The 17,964-nt window shown below is 35.3% G+C and overlaps 4 protein-coding genes across 5 annotated transcripts; 2 read left to right on the forward strand and 2 right to left on the reverse strand.

Annotated features, from left to right (window-relative positions):
• Window positions 1-2,490: 2,490 nt before the first annotated feature.
• On the forward strand, window positions 2,491-3,322 carry LOC147408742 (uncharacterized). Its single transcript, XM_086421405.1, has 2 exons — window positions 2,491-2,650; window positions 2,763-3,322. The coding sequence occupies exons 1-2, from the start codon at window positions 2,616-2,618 to the stop codon at window positions 3,067-3,069; spliced, it is 342 nt and encodes a 113-aa protein (XP_086277531.1). The 5' UTR covers window positions 2,491-2,615; the 3' UTR covers window positions 3,070-3,322.
• A 1,870-nt stretch (window positions 3,323-5,192) lies between these two features.
• Window positions 5,193-7,934, forward strand: LOC147408743 (Rhodanese/Cell cycle control phosphatase superfamily protein). Its single transcript, XM_086460227.1, has 6 exons — window positions 5,193-5,292; window positions 5,387-5,464; window positions 6,413-6,486; window positions 6,729-6,799; window positions 7,515-7,568; window positions 7,818-7,934. Exons 1-6 carry the CDS (start codon window positions 5,276-5,278, stop codon window positions 7,932-7,934), a joined length of 411 nt encoding a protein of 136 aa, XP_086316353.1. The 5' UTR covers window positions 5,193-5,275.
• Window positions 7,935-8,135: 201 nt separating this feature from the next.
• Window positions 8,136-10,583, reverse strand: LOC147408744 (bifunctional protein FolD 4, chloroplastic-like). The gene is made up of 5 exons (XM_086421416.1): window positions 10,308-10,583; window positions 9,674-9,999; window positions 9,270-9,506; window positions 8,980-9,147; window positions 8,136-8,492 (listed from the first exon to the last, which is right to left on the reverse strand). The coding sequence occupies exons 1-5, from the start codon at window positions 10,489-10,491 to the stop codon at window positions 8,322-8,324; spliced, it is 1,086 nt and encodes a 361-aa protein (XP_086277542.1). The 5' UTR covers window positions 10,492-10,583; the 3' UTR covers window positions 8,136-8,321.
• Window positions 10,584-11,736: 1,153 nt separating this feature from the next.
• On the reverse strand, window positions 11,737-16,278 carry LOC147408745 (peptidyl-prolyl cis-trans isomerase CYP21-1-like). Of its 2 annotated transcripts, XM_086421427.1 has the most exons (7): window positions 15,999-16,277; window positions 15,142-15,220; window positions 14,022-14,069; window positions 13,219-13,242; window positions 12,855-13,037; window positions 12,508-12,583; window positions 11,737-12,090 (listed from the first exon to the last, which is right to left on the reverse strand). In XM_086421427.1, the coding sequence occupies exons 1-7, from the start codon at window positions 16,095-16,097 to the stop codon at window positions 11,928-11,930; spliced, it is 672 nt and encodes a 223-aa protein (XP_086277553.1). In that variant the 5' UTR covers window positions 16,098-16,277; the 3' UTR covers window positions 11,737-11,927. The 2 variants fall into 2 exon arrangements, with proteins under 2 accessions (XP_086277553.1, XP_086277557.1); XM_086421431.1 differs by lacking the exon at window positions 13,219-13,242 and having other exon boundaries at window positions 15,999-16,278.
• Between the last annotated feature and the right edge of the window lie 1,686 nt (window positions 16,279-17,964).

Consider the following 17,964-nt stretch of genomic DNA (forward strand, 5'->3'; position numbering starts at 1 on the left):
GCTCCAAGATACACAAGTAAAAAAGACTTATGGTTCTGTGAACTATTAGGAAGCGTACAAAAATGGGAGTCAGATTATCATTAGTCTTATAAAAAAGTCAATTCGGGATTTCACATAATCTTATTTGACCAATTGCATGAACCCTAAATAAGGTAATTTTGTAAATTGGGGATGCCCTCAATTCTATGAAATCCCGAATCAATTTTATATGAGCAAAAACAAAATTCCTTTCCTACCAGACAAATATAAAATTATGGAAATGCCCCTTTCTTCCAAAACCAATCATACTGAACCTTTGTCGCATGCACATAATTTTAATTTCACAAACATTCGATTGCATTGACTTGATCTTCAGATAATTTTTCTGGGAAAGTCCACTTATATATCCCTCTTTGGACACATGTAGCAAACCATGTGTGCCCCACCATTAAAATTTATTAATCCCTTCAGGCAAATCCAATACCACATCATCCCGAGCACATTGAGTTTTCGTTGATTCTCTCCTCTAAATATGTCAACATCTTCATTTATACCATACCAATATCAGATGAGTTGTGATTTTCTGACTCGAAAATTTTCACTCGGTTGATGTGACAAGTGCACAGAATCATAGATCTTTGTCTTCGGGATACGCAAGGAAAAGATCTACGGTTCATTGCACTCGCCACGTTAACCAAGTGAAAATTTTCGAGTCAGAAAATCATTATTCATATCATATTAATGATTTTGTACCAATAATCCATCTTTGATCAAATACCCTCTTTAGATGATTTCTACAAACTTTGTTTCTCTGAACACTATAATCTGTCACGATCATACCTAGTGCATTAAACTAATCATGAAAATTAGCCTTTAAGTACGAATTAGCTGACTGCTTTTATATATATAACATTAAAAGAGAGTAAAAGTGTAGGAGGAATGAAGAAAAAAGGAGGCCTTTCGAAGATATAAGAAGCCATAATGTCATGAGGTTGCCTCATGGAATACTTCATAAGGTAAACCTCATTCGGTTAGACTACAATATATCATCTATTTGTCAATTAAAAATAAGTTTTCTCGATTATCTTTTCACATGTTCATGTCCTAATTTATTATTAAATTTATCTGAAATGATTAATACTTCTCATTTTGCATTTTCTTGATTGATCTTATTATAGATGATATCTTTTCTCCATGGAGCAATTTTCTGAAAACCACAAAATTCTTAAATGAAGAGAGAAGAACCAGATAGAATGACTGTCAATGGATCAAATTCAATAAAAAAATTAGTCCAGTTGATCGATTTGGATCTTCATAAGATCTCAACAACTTGATCCAAGCCTGTTGTAGGCCCCCAGTATATGGTATTCGCATTGGATCCCAATATTACTCTCTCAACCAGATAATGAGATTATCAAATTTTAAATCTAACCTAAATCATTAACTACTCTTTCGGGGTAGTGAAGCCAGTGGAATCTTTTTGGCTCATTTTCTTTAGTCCAACTTTGAAGCGGGCAGGCCGTTTCAAAATTTTGAAGGAACCCTCCTCGTTGTAAGTCACGTGGCATTTTGAATTTATCTCATGCCTTCACATTTCTGCCAAAATTTGAAATACCTCTTGGAAATGCCATGTGTAATCCAATGGACACAATGTGAAAAAAGTCCAAATTTTATGGTTTTGGATTGTCAAATTTCATAAAATTTGATCAACAAAGAGGTTGAATTGGCGTCGAATTTTTCATTGTCAAATTTTTATTTTCGACGGGCCAAAATTGTCAAATTAATGAAGGATGAGGGAAATTCGACAACTCTAAACTGTCAAATTTGGGAACATCAAGAATTTTGACGGTCCTAAACCATCAAAATTCAGTTTCTAAAATTCATGGGTCTTGGCTCGTTAAATTTTCCATTTTTCACGCAATGAGAGAGGGTTTCTTCAAATTTTTGAAGCAACAAACCTTCTTTAAAAAAAAAAATTTCATTTTATTTTATTTTATTTGTGACGATGGGAGTGCATACTCCTGAATATCCAAAGTGCCTATCCGTAAGTCCATGGTTACCCATTTATGAATATGGAGAAGAGTATCCTGTTGAGTTGCTCTTACAATAGATTTAGGTTAGAGGCATGTCATCAATTTGAGAAAATTGGGGGTATCTCAAATATTCACTAAAATGCGGAGGGCACATGTTTAAATCAGCCTAAAATGATTAATGATTAAATTGTAATAGTTTCCACTGGTATTGAAATTAAAATTCCTGCACAACGATGGAAGAGTGGAGAACCCTATGCATGTGGGCCATGATTGCTTGTTTGTTTGTGATGCTTTAGAAGAAAGTCATCTTTGATGTGGCTGTAAAGGCAATGGAGGAAGCCACCCATCATGGAGAGCTTTATCTTCTTCTTCTTACGTGGTCTGTCTCTAGTGGGAAGTTGGGACAATGCGGACGTAAGAGCTCACATATACACATTGAAAGTCACGTGTCATCACAGGAATATCCCTCGTCTTTACTCTTTATTCCTCTCTCTGCTCTGCTCTGCTCTACTCTACTCTACCGAGCTGAGCTTTATAATTGTCAAAAATAAATACCGACTTACTGAGAGACCGAACGAAAAGAGAGTCTAAAGGAAAATTAAAATGGCTGAATCTGAGAAATGTGGTGAAGCTTCCAAGTATCACCCCTTATGACACAGAGCATGCTTTCAGCTTTTATCTTTTTTTTCTCTATTTGATTACTATTTCTATCTATTGATTTTTAATTAATTCGTTTGACACGTGTTCCAGAACTGAGGGATCTAGTGGCAGTGTGGGCAAGGCCTATTGCAAGTGTGGGGAAGGATGGACGTGTGTGATCACGAGGACTGATGGCCCAGACTCTGGCAAGGCCTTCTGCAAGAATAGTGATGGAATCACGTGTGAGACTGGCAATCGTGGCACTTGTTCCATAACTGATGATTCCAGCGGAAGTGAAGCTTTTTGTGAGTGTGGGGAAGGATGGACTTGTGTCATCTCTCGGACTGAAGGCTCAAACGTTGGCAAGGTATCTGTCGAGTGTGGCAAAGGTTGCAAGTGTGAGGTGGTTGCTACTTGAAAGAACATCTAATGGGTATTATTATGTTTTATGTGTTGATAATATATAGTATATGTGTGTCAGTGGCCCATATATATCCTCTTAGTTGGCCATTTTGTGTCAGTATTTATATGTGTATGCTTCTTCTTCTTCTTTTTTCATTCTTACCTGTTTAATTTGTTACAGAGAGTGACCGTCATAGTGTTTAATGTGTACATTTATTATAAAATAAAGACGAGTTGTAGATAAATGAAGGACTACGATTGTTTAGCCACTTAGCCTTGAACACAAGCATATATAGAAGAAATTTCTTAAAAAGAAAATTACTGTGTTGGGGGATAATTAATAGATTTTCTAAATCTTCTTAGTTTTTATTTTTATCTTTTAACAAGTAAAAAATAAAATATAATCTTAATCAGATTGTAATTTTTGATTGGATATCCACAACATTGAGAGCCAACGTTTTGTCTTAAATGAGTTAAGAAATTTCAAAATGAGCAGATTTTTAGTAAGGATGATCTCTATGCTGAGGAGATCATCTCACAAGAAATTAATCCATTCCGAAGCTTCTAACTCCATTAAAAGCAGTTTACAATATTTATCACAAAGATCTATATGGCGGTGAATTTGCTATTTTTCAAAAGTGAAGAATTTCCTATTATCAAAATGTGGTCGGTTCATTAATTTTAAAAAGCAGCAAATTCATCAGGTTGCCTCAGATTTTTTTTTCTCTGATTGCCATCAATCCAATAATTTCAAGGGTCGTATTTGGTGAGATTGTGGTTGAGCCACCTGTTAGAGAGGTCTAGCTAACGGTGGATCATTTTGGTGATTATTATGATTTCAGGGAGTCGAAGATCTTGCTTGACAGGAAAATAATCCACCCCTTGAATGTCCAACACGTCCCTTCATTCTACAATATTGGTTATAGGAAGATAAAATATTTAATTGAAAGAACAAGAATTTTTACAGAACGATAAGACAAGGATGAAGGTGTGTGAATTGAAATTAGCGTTGAATACCTTAAAAGAATTATGATATGAATAGGAATATTAATAATCAGACTATCCCACTTGGCAAATGCAATCAACTATCCTGATGTGACAAGTTTGAAATCGTACATCTGACTCTTTGAGATACGTGGCTGCACTTCCCCCATATAAAAAATGTATCTCGAGAGAATCATGTTTTTCAAGGAGTTCAGATCTACGGGTCCCAAATTTGTCACATCAAATAGTCAATTCAATATGTCACATGGATAGTCAGATTATAACTATTACGAATAAATATCTCAAGTGATTTTATTGTAAAATCACATAACATAATAAAATCAATAATTGTGTCTATTCACAATTTAATGATGTGGTAGTAACATTCTCCAAAAGAAATTTATCATAAAGTTTTAAAGAATTTGAAGATATGGAATTTATGAGAAAAATGATGGATTTTTTTTTTTCACTTTTACTCTTTTCAAAAAAATCTAGGATTTTATTTGTAAAAATTTCATTCTTTTCCACCTCCAAAAATCTTATCTTGCCTTAGGTTTGAAGGTTGAAGTACACTCAATCTAGAGTTGAAGATTAGCATAAAAATCTAAGGAGTGATTATTCGCTCACAGTCATTCGACAGGTGGTGCAAAATTCAAAATCAATCGTGAGAAAAAATTTTCTCTCCTCCTCACATGTTTTTTGTCTAGAAATTTTAATTTTAAAATTTCAAATCATAAAAAAGGTCATTGAATCCATATGAATTGCCACATCAACAATCTAACACCACAACCTTCTAGATTTCATAAAATAATTCAGATTCAAAAACAAAAATTCAAAAAAAAAATTTCCAGCTTGATCTAAGGTTTTGAAATGGGTGGCTACCAAGTACTCAAAATTAAAATTTAACAGTGAAAAATAAATTTAAAAAAACAAATCATAAAAATTTAACAATTAGAAAAGAATCTAATTTTAACTTTTCTAAGATTCGTTCTATGACCTTATTAATTTAATGAAGAGTATTTCAACAAATCTTTTAAATTGGACTTAATAATTCAATATTAGACAAAAAAATAATCCAAACTTTTTTGGAAGCTTGTCAACGCCAATGTGGAAGTACAGATAAAGCCCTTACAGATCGCTTAAGAAAGTCAATGGCGATAGAAGGATCAATATTCAATAGCATTGTTATATAAAGGGAACTAGACAGCTAAACCTTCGATCGTATACATAAACCATCCATGGAAGCTCTAAAAAGGTGAGGATATATTCCAAGCTATGTATGATATATCATATCGACCGAAATGGATCAATTCTTCGATATAATTCAATATTTTTCTTTGTTTTTTCAGCTCCAAAGACGTTGTGACCATTGACGTCTACGCTGGTAATGATCTCCTGCAATCGGGTTTCCAATATCTAGATGTGAGGTGGGATCACATAGGAAATTTGTGTTAATTTCATGTGTATGTTTATTTATGAAGATTTATAAAGATCTTTTTCTTATATGCTTTTCTTTTTGTGCCTATTTCTTACTTTTCTTGGGTGCTTCACATTTTGGTCAATGTTAGAGACACCTTCATGTTTTCAAACAGTTGATATACCCCCTTGACCTACGTCTTCAAATATGAGACAAATTTAAATGACCTAAATGCACTCATTTTCAATTTCTTACTAAAAAGTAAAAACCCCTTGATTTTCACCCAAAATCAGCCGTGTCCAACCTGGTTTTTTTTTTTTTTTCGCCATCATTTTCAATATTAAGATTCTATGTTCTTCAACCTTCAAGTCTCCAAAAGAAAGATAAATCTTTTGGAGAACTTCCACAGGGTTCGTCATTGCAATCATAAAGACTAGTCCATCCCAAATGGTGGGGAGATACCTTGCAATAATATCAAGGGGGGAAAAAGAATGAATTTTTGAAGCAGTTGAAGGATTGATTTTTGGTTAGAAAAATCAAGGATTCTTGCAAGATATTGAAGACGACGTTAAATTGGTTAGAAGTAATTTAACTTGAAGGTAACAGATTTTTAGGATAAACTTGTCTTCAACCTTCATAACTTATCTCCTTTGACCTAAAGATATCTAGAACATTATAGGATTTTTGGAGAATAGAAGGATGGACTTTTGGATTGAAAAATCACGGGTTCTACAAGAGATTTAATAGGTTATAAATAATTTACCCTAGAAGTTAAAAGACCTGCATTTAGGTTATTTTACAACCATCTCTCATACAATACTTTAGTAAAAAGGGAACATGTCATCAGTTTGAAAACACAAAGGCTTATATATCTCTAATATTGATCAGAAGAATGTATAAATCACCTTTTTTTTAAGTCAATTTGATCTAATTCAAGGAGTAATGTTTGTTAGCATAGGACACCCGAAGAGTTCAACAAAAGCCACATTGAGAACGCTGTGAACGTTCCTTACATGTTTATTACACCTGAAGGTGTCTTAAATCTTAAATGACTAGATGCCCAGCTTACATGGGCCATGTAAGTAACAAGCCTTTCCTTACAATTATTAAATCAATTCTTGAATGGACCATAGCATGCGATATAGTGATCAAGAAATCCTTCGAAAATTACAAGTCACTTCAGTAGGATCATCTGGTCGTTACTATTTCTGGGTAGCGGCCTGAAGTGTATTATTTTCCTCATTTTTAATTTGTTTACTTTTGTTACATGCTAGGAAGGGTGAAAAATCCTGAATTTCTACACCAGGTCTCTTCAGCTTGCACCAAGGATGATCAACTAGTTGTGGTACTATTTTTATTTGTTTGTAAAGGGATAAAACTACTGACCTGGGTTCAAATCCTCCCAACACCAAGTTACTGATTTCATTAAGTAAATAAAAGATTGATATGAACTCTAACCACTGTTATGCGAAGCCTCTTCAAAATTATAAATTTGATGCTTTTGTTAACATAAAAGATTTGTCGTCCTCCCCCGCAAAAGCATTGTGGCACAACCCACCAAGTTTATGACACTCAGATCTTTATGATAAATAGATGTTAAATTTGACTGTAACAGCAATAACAACAAAGCCTTATCCCAAATATTTGCTAAACAAATCCCTCCCCCCCCCCCCAACTCTACCCTTTCCAAAGTCGAGTCTTTCATTAGTAAGTTAATATCAACTACCAATATCTCCATCCATGTTATAGCATAATAGACACTAATTAATGCGTGCCAAAAAAAGTATTTCAGAGACATTGTTGAGAGCTGCATCAAGCATCTTGTACCAAGTTAAGAGAAAATTCACTCTAACCATGCTGGCATCCTTGCCATCAAGCATCAAAATTTGCAGTTAAAAAAAGTGAGCTGAAGGGCTTAACGGGAAAGGAAAACAAAGAAAATCCATGAGGATCGGAGGTGATTCCTTAGGGTTCACATCATCGAGCTTTCAAAAGAACAGCTAAAACAACAATTGATCATTTCTATTATTAAATCTTACTGTGGGTTGAAAATTGTGAAGGGTTGTAACAGTGGAGGCAGATCACTTCGTGCGTGCGTTGATCTTCTAAATGCCGTAAGTTTTTTATTTTACGAGTAATGATCAGTGATCAAAGAACCAAGCTTTTACCCACTGTGCCCCATTATTACCATCAGATTGCCTGCTTGCAATTGAGGTCCACATCCTGTGGTGCATTTGTTTGTGTACTGTGGATCACCTGAATTTATTTTGTTATTTTATTAGCTAATTGATAGATAGGTAGATTCTCACAATCGTAGAAGCAAAAAAGAGAATTATAATCCTATGGTTGCAATTGAATCTCAGGGTTATGTACAAGTGAAGAACATGGGAGGGGGTTATTCTGCATGGGTGGACAGCGGGCTTGCGGGTTACAATAAAACAGCTGATGAGTTGAAAACTTCATGCAAGTTCCACCCTTAAATTAAGAGGTTGTGTGTTATTATAATACATTACGATGTGGGTTAATGTCATGTGCTGTAGATTAACCCCATCATAAAAATAAGATTTAGCGTTGGGCTTTGTAATAAATGCAACTCATGAGTATGCTCTCGAACCCAAGTCTTCAGCATAAGGCTTTGCTGTTGTTGGGTAAAATGCATTATTTATCTTGCCGACCAAATATTGTTGCAACTCACTATGTAAACTGAATTTTTATTTTCATCTGTGTAAAGGACACAACTAAAACAGGGGGTGAAGATCTGCGAACCCCAAAAAACAAGCCTAACTTTCATAAATATAATAGCTTGCCAACCCTCAACTGAATTTGTATAACTCATGTTTTTAATCCGATAAGTAAAATTGTAAAACTCACTCAAAGTCGTATGCCCTCTTAGCCGAGCTGAGTGTATTTGATAGAAGCATGGCTATGGTCATCGGACCTACTCCCCCAGGAACTGGAGTTACGGCAGAAGCTATCTTACAGACCTCCTCATAACAAACATCCCCGACCAACCGATAACCTCGAGGACTTTTTGGATCCTGTAACATAAATATGAGAAATTATCAATAACCAGGAAATAATCTAACTGCAACTAAAGCTTTGAGTTGTTTAAGTAGGCAACTTTTAACTGAATCAAGTCAGAAATGTCACAGCTTATCATATCTCTGTTATGTATTTTTTTTTCTTCTTCCTAATGCTACCTCAGGTAAAAAAAATAAAAATGATAATGTACCTTTAATTTTCAGAAATTACAGGCAGCTACTAAATTCTTGAAGACTTCGGTTTCAGGAGGAGAAAATGTAGTAAATTTGGAAGGAAAGCCTACCCAAAAAAAGTGCCCAAATACAAATGATCTTTTATTCCCATTGGAAACAAACTGATGAATTTTTCTCCTATTCCATTTTTTTAATCTTTTTTTTATGATAAATAAAAACTCCCAAAACAGAAATGTTCACAGCAACACAGTGATTAATTAGGTTTTTTTTACACAAAATAGCAGGAACTGCAAGGACAGAGCCAACTTACATCGACTGGATTGATTCCAACATCAATAATAACAGCACCGGGCTTTATCCAGCTACCCTTCACCATATTTGGTTGTCCTGCAGCAGAAATGATAATGTCTGCTTTTCTTGTGATTTCTTCAGGGTTTTTGGTTCTAGAATGTATGATAGTTATGGTGGCATCTTCCCTCTACAAACATCATCGCAGCCTGAAGTTAGCATTAAAAAATATGGGACAACAAAACTGACAGAAATCCCAACAATAGACAAATTAAATAATTTAGATATATGAAAGAAGGTAATGGATTTTACTTGTAGCAAAAGAGCAGCTGGCATTCCCACAATGTTGCTTCGGCCAATTACAACCGCATTCTTTCCCTTGATACTGATGCCATATCTATGCAACAATTCTATGCACCCTTTAGGGGTGCATGGAACAAACAAGGGATCCCGACCTCGCATGGCAAGACGACCAATGTTTAATGGATGAAAACCATCCACGTCTTTCTCAATCCTAACTGCATTCAATATGTTTTCCTCGTTCATATGCTGGTACAGAACCCAAAAACATGAGAATTCATTAGTCACACAACCTGCTGATTATATCTCCCCATTTTAGAGTGCACGTGTGCGTGTCAAAATAATCCAAGAGAAACATATATTATACTAATGCCATAAACATTATTCTAAACGTATTTTTAGATTAAGATACATACATGAGGTAATGGTAATTGAACAAGGATGCCATGAACTGAGGGATCATCATTGAATTCTGAGATAAACTTGAGAACTTCTTGTTCTGTGGAGTCCTCGGGCAAGCGAGCTTCGTAAGATGTGATCCCTACCGCATCACAAGCCTTCTTCTTGTTACGTACATAAGTAGCAGAATCCTTCCTATCACCAACCAAAATGACTGCTAGCCCTGGAACAACACCAATTGCATCCTTCATCCTCGATATTTCACTCGTGATTTCATCCCTGATTTGCTTTGCAACTGACTTTCCATCAATTACCTTCGCAGAAGTCTCTGTAGTCATTGCCACTGTCCAAAAAGATAAAATGTAGACAAAAGCTCATAAATTGGTGATTATTTTACACTACATGGGGTAACAGAATTAACAAGTTTTCACAAATGGGGCAACGAATTTCAAGAGAAATCTTGACTAGATTTAGCTACTAAGACTGCTAAATAAAAATGAAAAAACATAAAAGCAAATATTCAGCTGTGAATCCAGACAGATATATTCGTGCATCTCAACCAAGTATTCGAAAAAAATGCCCCAATGAATCATAAAATTTGTAACGTTTGAATGTAATATTGAAAGATGAAGGATTTTATATCAATCATACCAGTTACAGTCTTGGACGAACTTCGACATTGTGTGCATATGATGCCTATACTATTAGGGTTTCTAGGTCTCGAATGGAGATGAACCGATCGGCGTAGCTGAAGAAAGGTGCTTTGGATTTTGTTACAAGGAAGAAGACGAGCGGTTGTGGCAGAAGAACAGTCTGAAAACATCATCGACGCCATGTTTAATTACAGGATGAACTAGAGTTGCGAGAGAGAGTCTTATTCGCCCGCCAAAGGACAAGTAAAACGAAGACCGTGTTTGTTTGACGGGGTTTAGGGTCAGAAGATACGTTTGTTTATAAGAACTTCTATCGGCACACCAACTTTTGCTTATTCACATATCATTATGTAGATTACTTTACACACCAATTAGGGATATAGACACATCAAATACAAAACAAGCCTACGTCTCTGTCTCTTCTTCAACACCCTTTTATTCAAGCTAAGATTCTCTCTTCCTCAACCTTCAGACTTCAAACTTCAAGAACCAATGGTATTTTTGTAGAAATAAAAGATGGATTTTTGGGTTCTAGGAACAAGAGTCTCTACAAGAGAGATTGCAAACGATGGATTGAAGATCATCTTAGTTTGATTCATCTCCATTTCCCTTGTCATCCGCTCCATGTACCTTGTCATCTCTATCTTCTTAATTTGCTTCAAGCACCTATTTGAATTGGGTTTTAGCTTGAAGTTTGCATAGCTTGGGTATTCATGATTGAATTGATTCCAACTCTATTGCATACTTGTCGACATGATTGGAATGATTTGGAATCAGCACGACTTGGCCTACCTCGGCTTAAACTCGGTATTAACTCAGTTCTTCGATCAGTAGGAATTGATCAATCCAATTTCAGATTATTGTTGAATGATTCCAGTTTGGATCTCAATCCTCTAAATCATAGATACAGAAGGAGAACTAATATTGATAGACCAACATTTTTTTTTTTTTTTTTTTGCAACAGACAAATGAAATTGTATATAACATGCCAAATAAGAAAATAGACACACTCGAGGAAGATTCAAAACTAGAGGATAAAAGAAGGCAGATCCTCCTGAGTGCTTTTCTCACCCCAAATTGAAAAAATTTGCTTTTAAAGTCAAAATTTTGGTGCTCCATTGGAGACAACCATTCATGGGGCAGTGAACTAAAGAAATTGTGCTGCATCGCAGGATAAGGGTCCCATCCAAATAAATCTCATCTCTGCTATAAGACCAAACTGAGTAGATGATCAATCTTTGCCTCACCCATGTCCCAAGGGAGAGACAAGAGGAGTGTGCAGGGAAAACCTTTTAGGTTTCAAGCCCATCAGAAATTTCCAAATCTGATGGCTAGAGATCACCAATTAGACTAATTATGAATCCCATTGAACACATTGGATCAATGAACTGAAGCAATGAAAACGCCAAAAAATCCAAAACAACAAATTTCTCGAGAACAAGTATGATATATAAGATTTTTTTTTAGGATGAGCCCAAAACATACATCATCCTGAAAGACAGGCACACCTAAATTAGTTCAATGACCATGATACAAGGCAACGGAAATGATTATCTAAAGCACATTAGCTGCATGTGGCGGATTTATGTTAATAATGCTACAGAACAGTACGAATGGTTCAGCTTTCTTCATCCCACTTGCTCATCGGTATCTCTCCTGAGTCGGAAATAACAACCTGCTTCCTTGGTTTCCCATTGTAGGTCCCAGCTCCCCCCTCTATTGCATATACAGTGTCCATTCCTTGAATAACTTTGCCAAAGACAACATGCTCACCATCCAACCTAGAAAGTTGTTCAACTATTAAGAATCACATTTGATAAAAGATTGGAATAGGTTTTTTTTTTTCGCTAAGCAATAAAAGATTGGAATAGTTGTCCGTGATCTTATATATTTTTCCTTTATTCAGATATTCAGGGTACTTGCAAGACAATTAAACGAAATATGGAAGGTCTACACAATACACATTATGCATATGCTTATCGCCTTGAAGATCATCCTGACATGAACAATTTCACTTTTTAGGCAATCAAACAAGTAGTTTGGAAAAGAAATTTATTTGATTGTTAGATATTATCAATAACTGAATGGGCTGAATTTTTTTTTTTTTTGGCATATACTAGGTGAGGGCCACTCCAAGGCCCATCTGCAAGAGTAGCATGTGTATGGTAGGACATGTAGTAGAGCAAGCTATTACTTACCAGCTAGCCTTCACCGTGGTTATGAAGAACTGTGAGCCATTGGAATCAGGCCCCGAGTTCACCATGGAAACAACACCTACAACCAAAGATCTGATGATCAATTAACAAACATGCAATTTCAATGATGATCCTACAAAATATGTTGTCAAAGGAAGAGAAGAAAGGATAGACATTCGAAAATCTGCATATAATGTGCCTCATGATACAAAATATCATATCCCAGTGGGAGAATGATAAAAGGGAATCTTCTTGAAGCAGATAATTTTTTTTAAAGGTTTAGGAAAAAAGTTATTGCTCTGAAAAAAAGAAAGAAAAAGGAACAATAATCACTTAAAATAGATATAGACCTGCATGCGAGTGTTTTATCCTGAAATTCTCATCAGGAAATGTGCCACCATAAATAGAGTCACTTCCCCTCCCATCCTTATGAACAATATCTCCACCTTGTATGACAAACCCAGAAACTATACGGTGAAATGGTGTTCCCTTATAGTGGAGGTCTTTTCCAGTGGTACCCTTGCCTTTCTCCCCTGCATATAAAAATGGGTAATCATGACCATCTAAACGAAGAGGTTGCTTCCATTTATAGTGAAAAAATGGAGGATTGAGGAACATAAAATTCCATACTAATTAAAACATAAATCCAAATGTCCTTCGGACAGTGTAACCAAATATCATAGTTGAACAAGTCGCAAGTTATGTCTACAATACCTGTGCACAGAGCCCTGAAATTTTCTGCAAAACCAGACATAATCATGCATTAGACATTCACATGGTACGCCAGTGAACAAAAAAGAGTACCCTAAATGTTTAGTTGTGAATACATGGCGTGCAAAGTATGGCTTAAGATGCAGATTTCAGATTAATATAAAGAATTCAAAAACAATTTGAAGGCAGAAAGATCATGGACCAAACAAATTCTATATTACAGAAGTGTACTAAATTATTGGTGGTTCACTCAACAGTCAACATATTGATCCTAAGCTCAAAAATTATTTCAGTTAGGAGCACTTCCTCCAACAAAGGAACTGCTGAACGTTAACATGGCCTTCCAGAATGTTTCAAAGTTGACATTATCATCGTCATCATTTAAGCCTTGTACCAAAGATTTGGGGTCAGCTAAATGAATCATGTTCCTCCATTCAAATTTGACATGTCTATATAAATAAGTTTAGATTGGTTAACAAAATTAATTTCAATTCCTTCTAATATTGTTCAGAAAATCAGTGGCCAAGAGTTTCAATTATCATGTGAAGAGAAAAGCTCAATAGGTAAACTTCATGACTACATCAAAACAGCTTGAAATGGGCTAAAAACTAGAGCAAGGTGGTATGGAGGAAAGAAAAGAGAGTTCTCACTAATAGAATTGGCCCGCTTGCCACTAACCCTAGAGAGCTACCAACGCATCCAACCAAACCCATTATAATGATAAAACAGTATTCATCTAGCAATGAAATAAAATTAACGCAAAAATCATGTTAGGATTCCGAATAGGGCAGAAGATAAAGACATACCAACAGTTTTAGGTACGACATGGCCATACAATCCTATAACGAATCTACCTGCAAGAAAAACACAAGAAAGTTCAATACATTATTCTACCTGCAATAACGACATGGCCATAGTTTTCCTCTACTATTGTCATTTTGAACTTTAAAGGAGCTTTAGTTGGATATTGCTTGGTCGAATGTAAGGAGGACAACACTTCAATTATGGACATCATGAAGCATGTCAAGATTGGGGCATAGATAACTTGGCATCATGACTGGAGAAATTGAGTAAAGACTCTATCTTCGGTTGAGGTAGACAAATTAGATGTAAGTAAAGCATAAAGGATGTTGCCTTGGTTCAATCTTTTCTCAGCAATTGTCCATCCAGATTGCTTGTCCTTTCCACTTAAGCTGGTTTGGAGATCCCCAATTCCATCCAATGTGGACAGCGATGCTAAGAATTTTTTTAACTGTTTATCACTTAACTAGGGCATCTTAATGGTTAACATGTGTGTGCCTAGAAAAGCTAGTCAAGTCAAGCATAATGTTGGATGTATGTTCTTTACTCTTTTTGATGTAGCACGCTCTCTAGGTCAATTTTAAATTTGTCTGGAGGCTAATAAAGTGAGGCATTTTCCTCTAGACGGGGAACTCTTAGGATGTTTGCTTGATATTTGTTGGTTGCTATGAAAGGACATTAACAAGCATATTTTCAATAGCAAGGAGTACAATGTTGATTCCGTCATGACAATTGACAAAGATAAAACATCTTTATAACTTTGATCATCAATTGTTAAGGAATTTAAAGGGGTACTTTTTTTTGGGGGGGGGGGGGGGGGGGGGAGGGGAAATTAGATTGCCTGGTATTGCACATGGAGTGGTAAACTATACTTCTCTACTAGTGAAGCCCATATTCAGTAATGTTTTTCTCTCTTTCCCTTTGTATCGCTGCATAGTTGGTCTTTGATCCCCTTTTAAAAATATTACAAAGACAAAGGAGTCGTTATAGATCAGTACAAATGAAAATAAAATGGATGTTTTTAGGAGAATTAACCAAGTCCAAGTTTGATTTCGAAAACAAAACGTAATTCAATGTTACCAAGTGCACCCTATTTACAAATTTAGAGGAGTATGGAAGCTTTACCAATTCGTTGTTCACCAATGTCAACATCCAAGAATACTCTATGAGTGACTTCAGGTACTTCTTCCACTTTATCTTCTTCCTAAATATCAATTTGAGACAAGATATTTAAAACATTTGGTAAAAGGAAAGCCAACATTAGATATCTATGAATAATTCTGGAAGAAAATGAGTGAAACCCAACTTTTTACAATATCATTTTTAATAATCAAAATGAAGCTTGTAAGAACTGTATTGTAACCACCCAAAGCTAGAAATTATATGTATAAAGGGATAAACACTGAATCACTCTTTTGTTGCATTTTTGCATTACAAGTGTTCATCGGCCATATAGCTCAATTACAACGTCCCACGAACTTTAGCGAGTAATTTACCAACTCAAAGGAACAACAAATGCTGACGTTGCAATTTGGGGAGAAGTTCTCAAGTTCTTTCAAGGGTTTTCACAAACATTTGAGATCAGATTGCTCACACTCTACAGTTCCTTCTAAATCTATCTTTGGTTCCAAACAATTGCGAAAAAAGAATTTTCAAAACCCATCTCAAAAATACGATATTAGAAAACCTTCAACACAATAAATAGCCAGGAAAAAAAAAATCCCATTTGCTAATATTCGTTTTTAAGTCATCCCAATAAACAAAGACCAACATCAAGAAACTCTCGTAAAAATTCAGACTACCGCAATATTAAAAACAGAACATAAGGAAACCCCATTTGTCCACCAAATCGATTCTCTCGAAAGAACAAGTACCCACATCACGAAAACACAAATTAATTCAATCGACACAACGTGCATAAATCTTACCTAGATTTACAAAGAAAGATAGAAATAATAGCGAGGTACGTAAAGGGAATCTACCTGGTGAGTGTTAGAAAACGCAAGAAAAACGATAATGGAGACTACGAGTAATAAAAGAAGGCATCGTGGATGGAAAAAACGCGAGAAATCTCGACGCATTGTTCGCGCTTTCTTATCTATCCCTCGATCTCTGCTCCCTTTGGTTTCTCTTCGTTCCTTCTCACCATCTCTCTCTGTCTCTCTCTCTTCGCGCCTCTAAAGTCCAAACTATGGACTGTATTTTCTTTCTTTCCGCACACCGGAGCATGTGCTTTCTTTCTTTTCCTGTTGAAGAGACGAACACTGTGTTTAGATTTGTAAATAAACTTGTTTGGCCCAACAGGTTACAGGCCAACCCACAATTACTGGCCTCGATTGCAACTTTAAGGCCCATATATCAGGTTTGGGAATTGTGACCAATTCCATGAGAATTTGGCTTGCAAGCTAAAAAATACTGAGCCCACTGGATTCATATATTAATCCAAAGAAGCCATTCTAAAGGCCCATAAGTTAGCTGTAATTCCAATTTCCACATTCACGTATCTGAAATGGTTCTTGCCCAAGATTCTAACTCCTGTTGGTTTGTACCTAAAGGTGTCAATAGTTAACCAATTCCCCGACGTACTCAAAACCGATTAGTCAGATTTGGGTTTCGAGTCCACTATTATGGATCAAATCATTTTTTGGTCTGGTCTTGGGTAGCCATCTTAAGGACCCGATAAGAATAGAGTCTTATTTGGGTAGTTGACTAGTAAATTTATTTTATTAATAATAAAATTATTAATTTAATTAAATGCAAACTAAGAGATATCTTGAAGGAAATATAGTTAAACTAAAATTAAAATATAAAGAAAATGGGAAGTGCTTTGTTTTTACCTTTTCTCTACATGAACATCCATTTGTTTTTTACATATTATACAATTTCAACAGTAAATCCATACCTTAAGTTTCTATGATTTTGTTATCAAAAGTTTTATTTGCTTGATCAATTCATTGTTTATCTAAACTTTCTATTGAGGAATGACAAGTCAAGTCATCACATCTATAAATATTTTTTATATTTTATGCTTCTCTTTTTACTCATTCAAAAGAGAAAAATGGATATATATCTTAAGGGATATCGATGGATGGGTATTGAGTGTTTGTAAGGTCAGTTCTAATACCAAAGGTTCCATATGGGGAATCGAAATTATAAGAATTAGAATTGAGATTTTATTTAGATTCACATTCTGGGTATGTGTGAAATCAACCCGTTCACACTTGAAAGATATGTATGACGATTCAGGATATAATGATTTCTCCTTCCACAAGGTTTATCATGGTAATAAAAAAAAGAGTCATGCTGGAGTGACCTCAAATTGGAACCTCACATCACACTTCTTGATATGGAAGTGGATAGGAATCAAAGATGTTTTTTTACTCATATCTAGATGAAAAGCATCTACAGTTTCATACACTTTCACGTCAAGAAGTGCGATATGAGATTCTAACCTGAGGTTAATTATCAAGACTCCAAATTGTTATATGGTGTCGATTACAAAAAAAACTCCAATTGCTCTTTTTATGAGAAATCTATAGATAGTTTGCAAAAACATCGCCTCAGAAAATAATAATTTGAAGTTCAAAACTGATTTCTCTCTCTACATCAAAATGGGGAACAAAGAATGATACCACATGAGTCGGCATATACAAAATGGCACCCCTATTTTGCAAAACTACCCTCATTAAACTTGACGTGTCACACAGTGAAGAGCCTGTAAAATCTGTGAGGGAAAAATTTGTGCAGATATTGATTCTTTACGGCGGCTCCACCGCCATTGCCCGCTTTTAGTAGACCACTTTGTAAATGTTGACAAGTACAGAAATCCATATTTTGAATTTTGAATTTTGAATAAGTTATCACTGCCATTTACATGTCGATATCTAACATTTCTAAATCAATTTCTTTCAAAAATATTAAGTCTACCTAATAAAAAATATTATATAA

Source organism: Akebia trifoliata, chromosome 2 (genome assembly GCF_017979445.1).
Source record: "Akebia trifoliata isolate Shusen 1 chromosome 2, ASM1797944v1, whole genome shotgun sequence".
Taxonomy (NCBI): Eukaryota; Viridiplantae; Streptophyta; class Magnoliopsida; order Ranunculales; family Lardizabalaceae; genus Akebia; species Akebia trifoliata.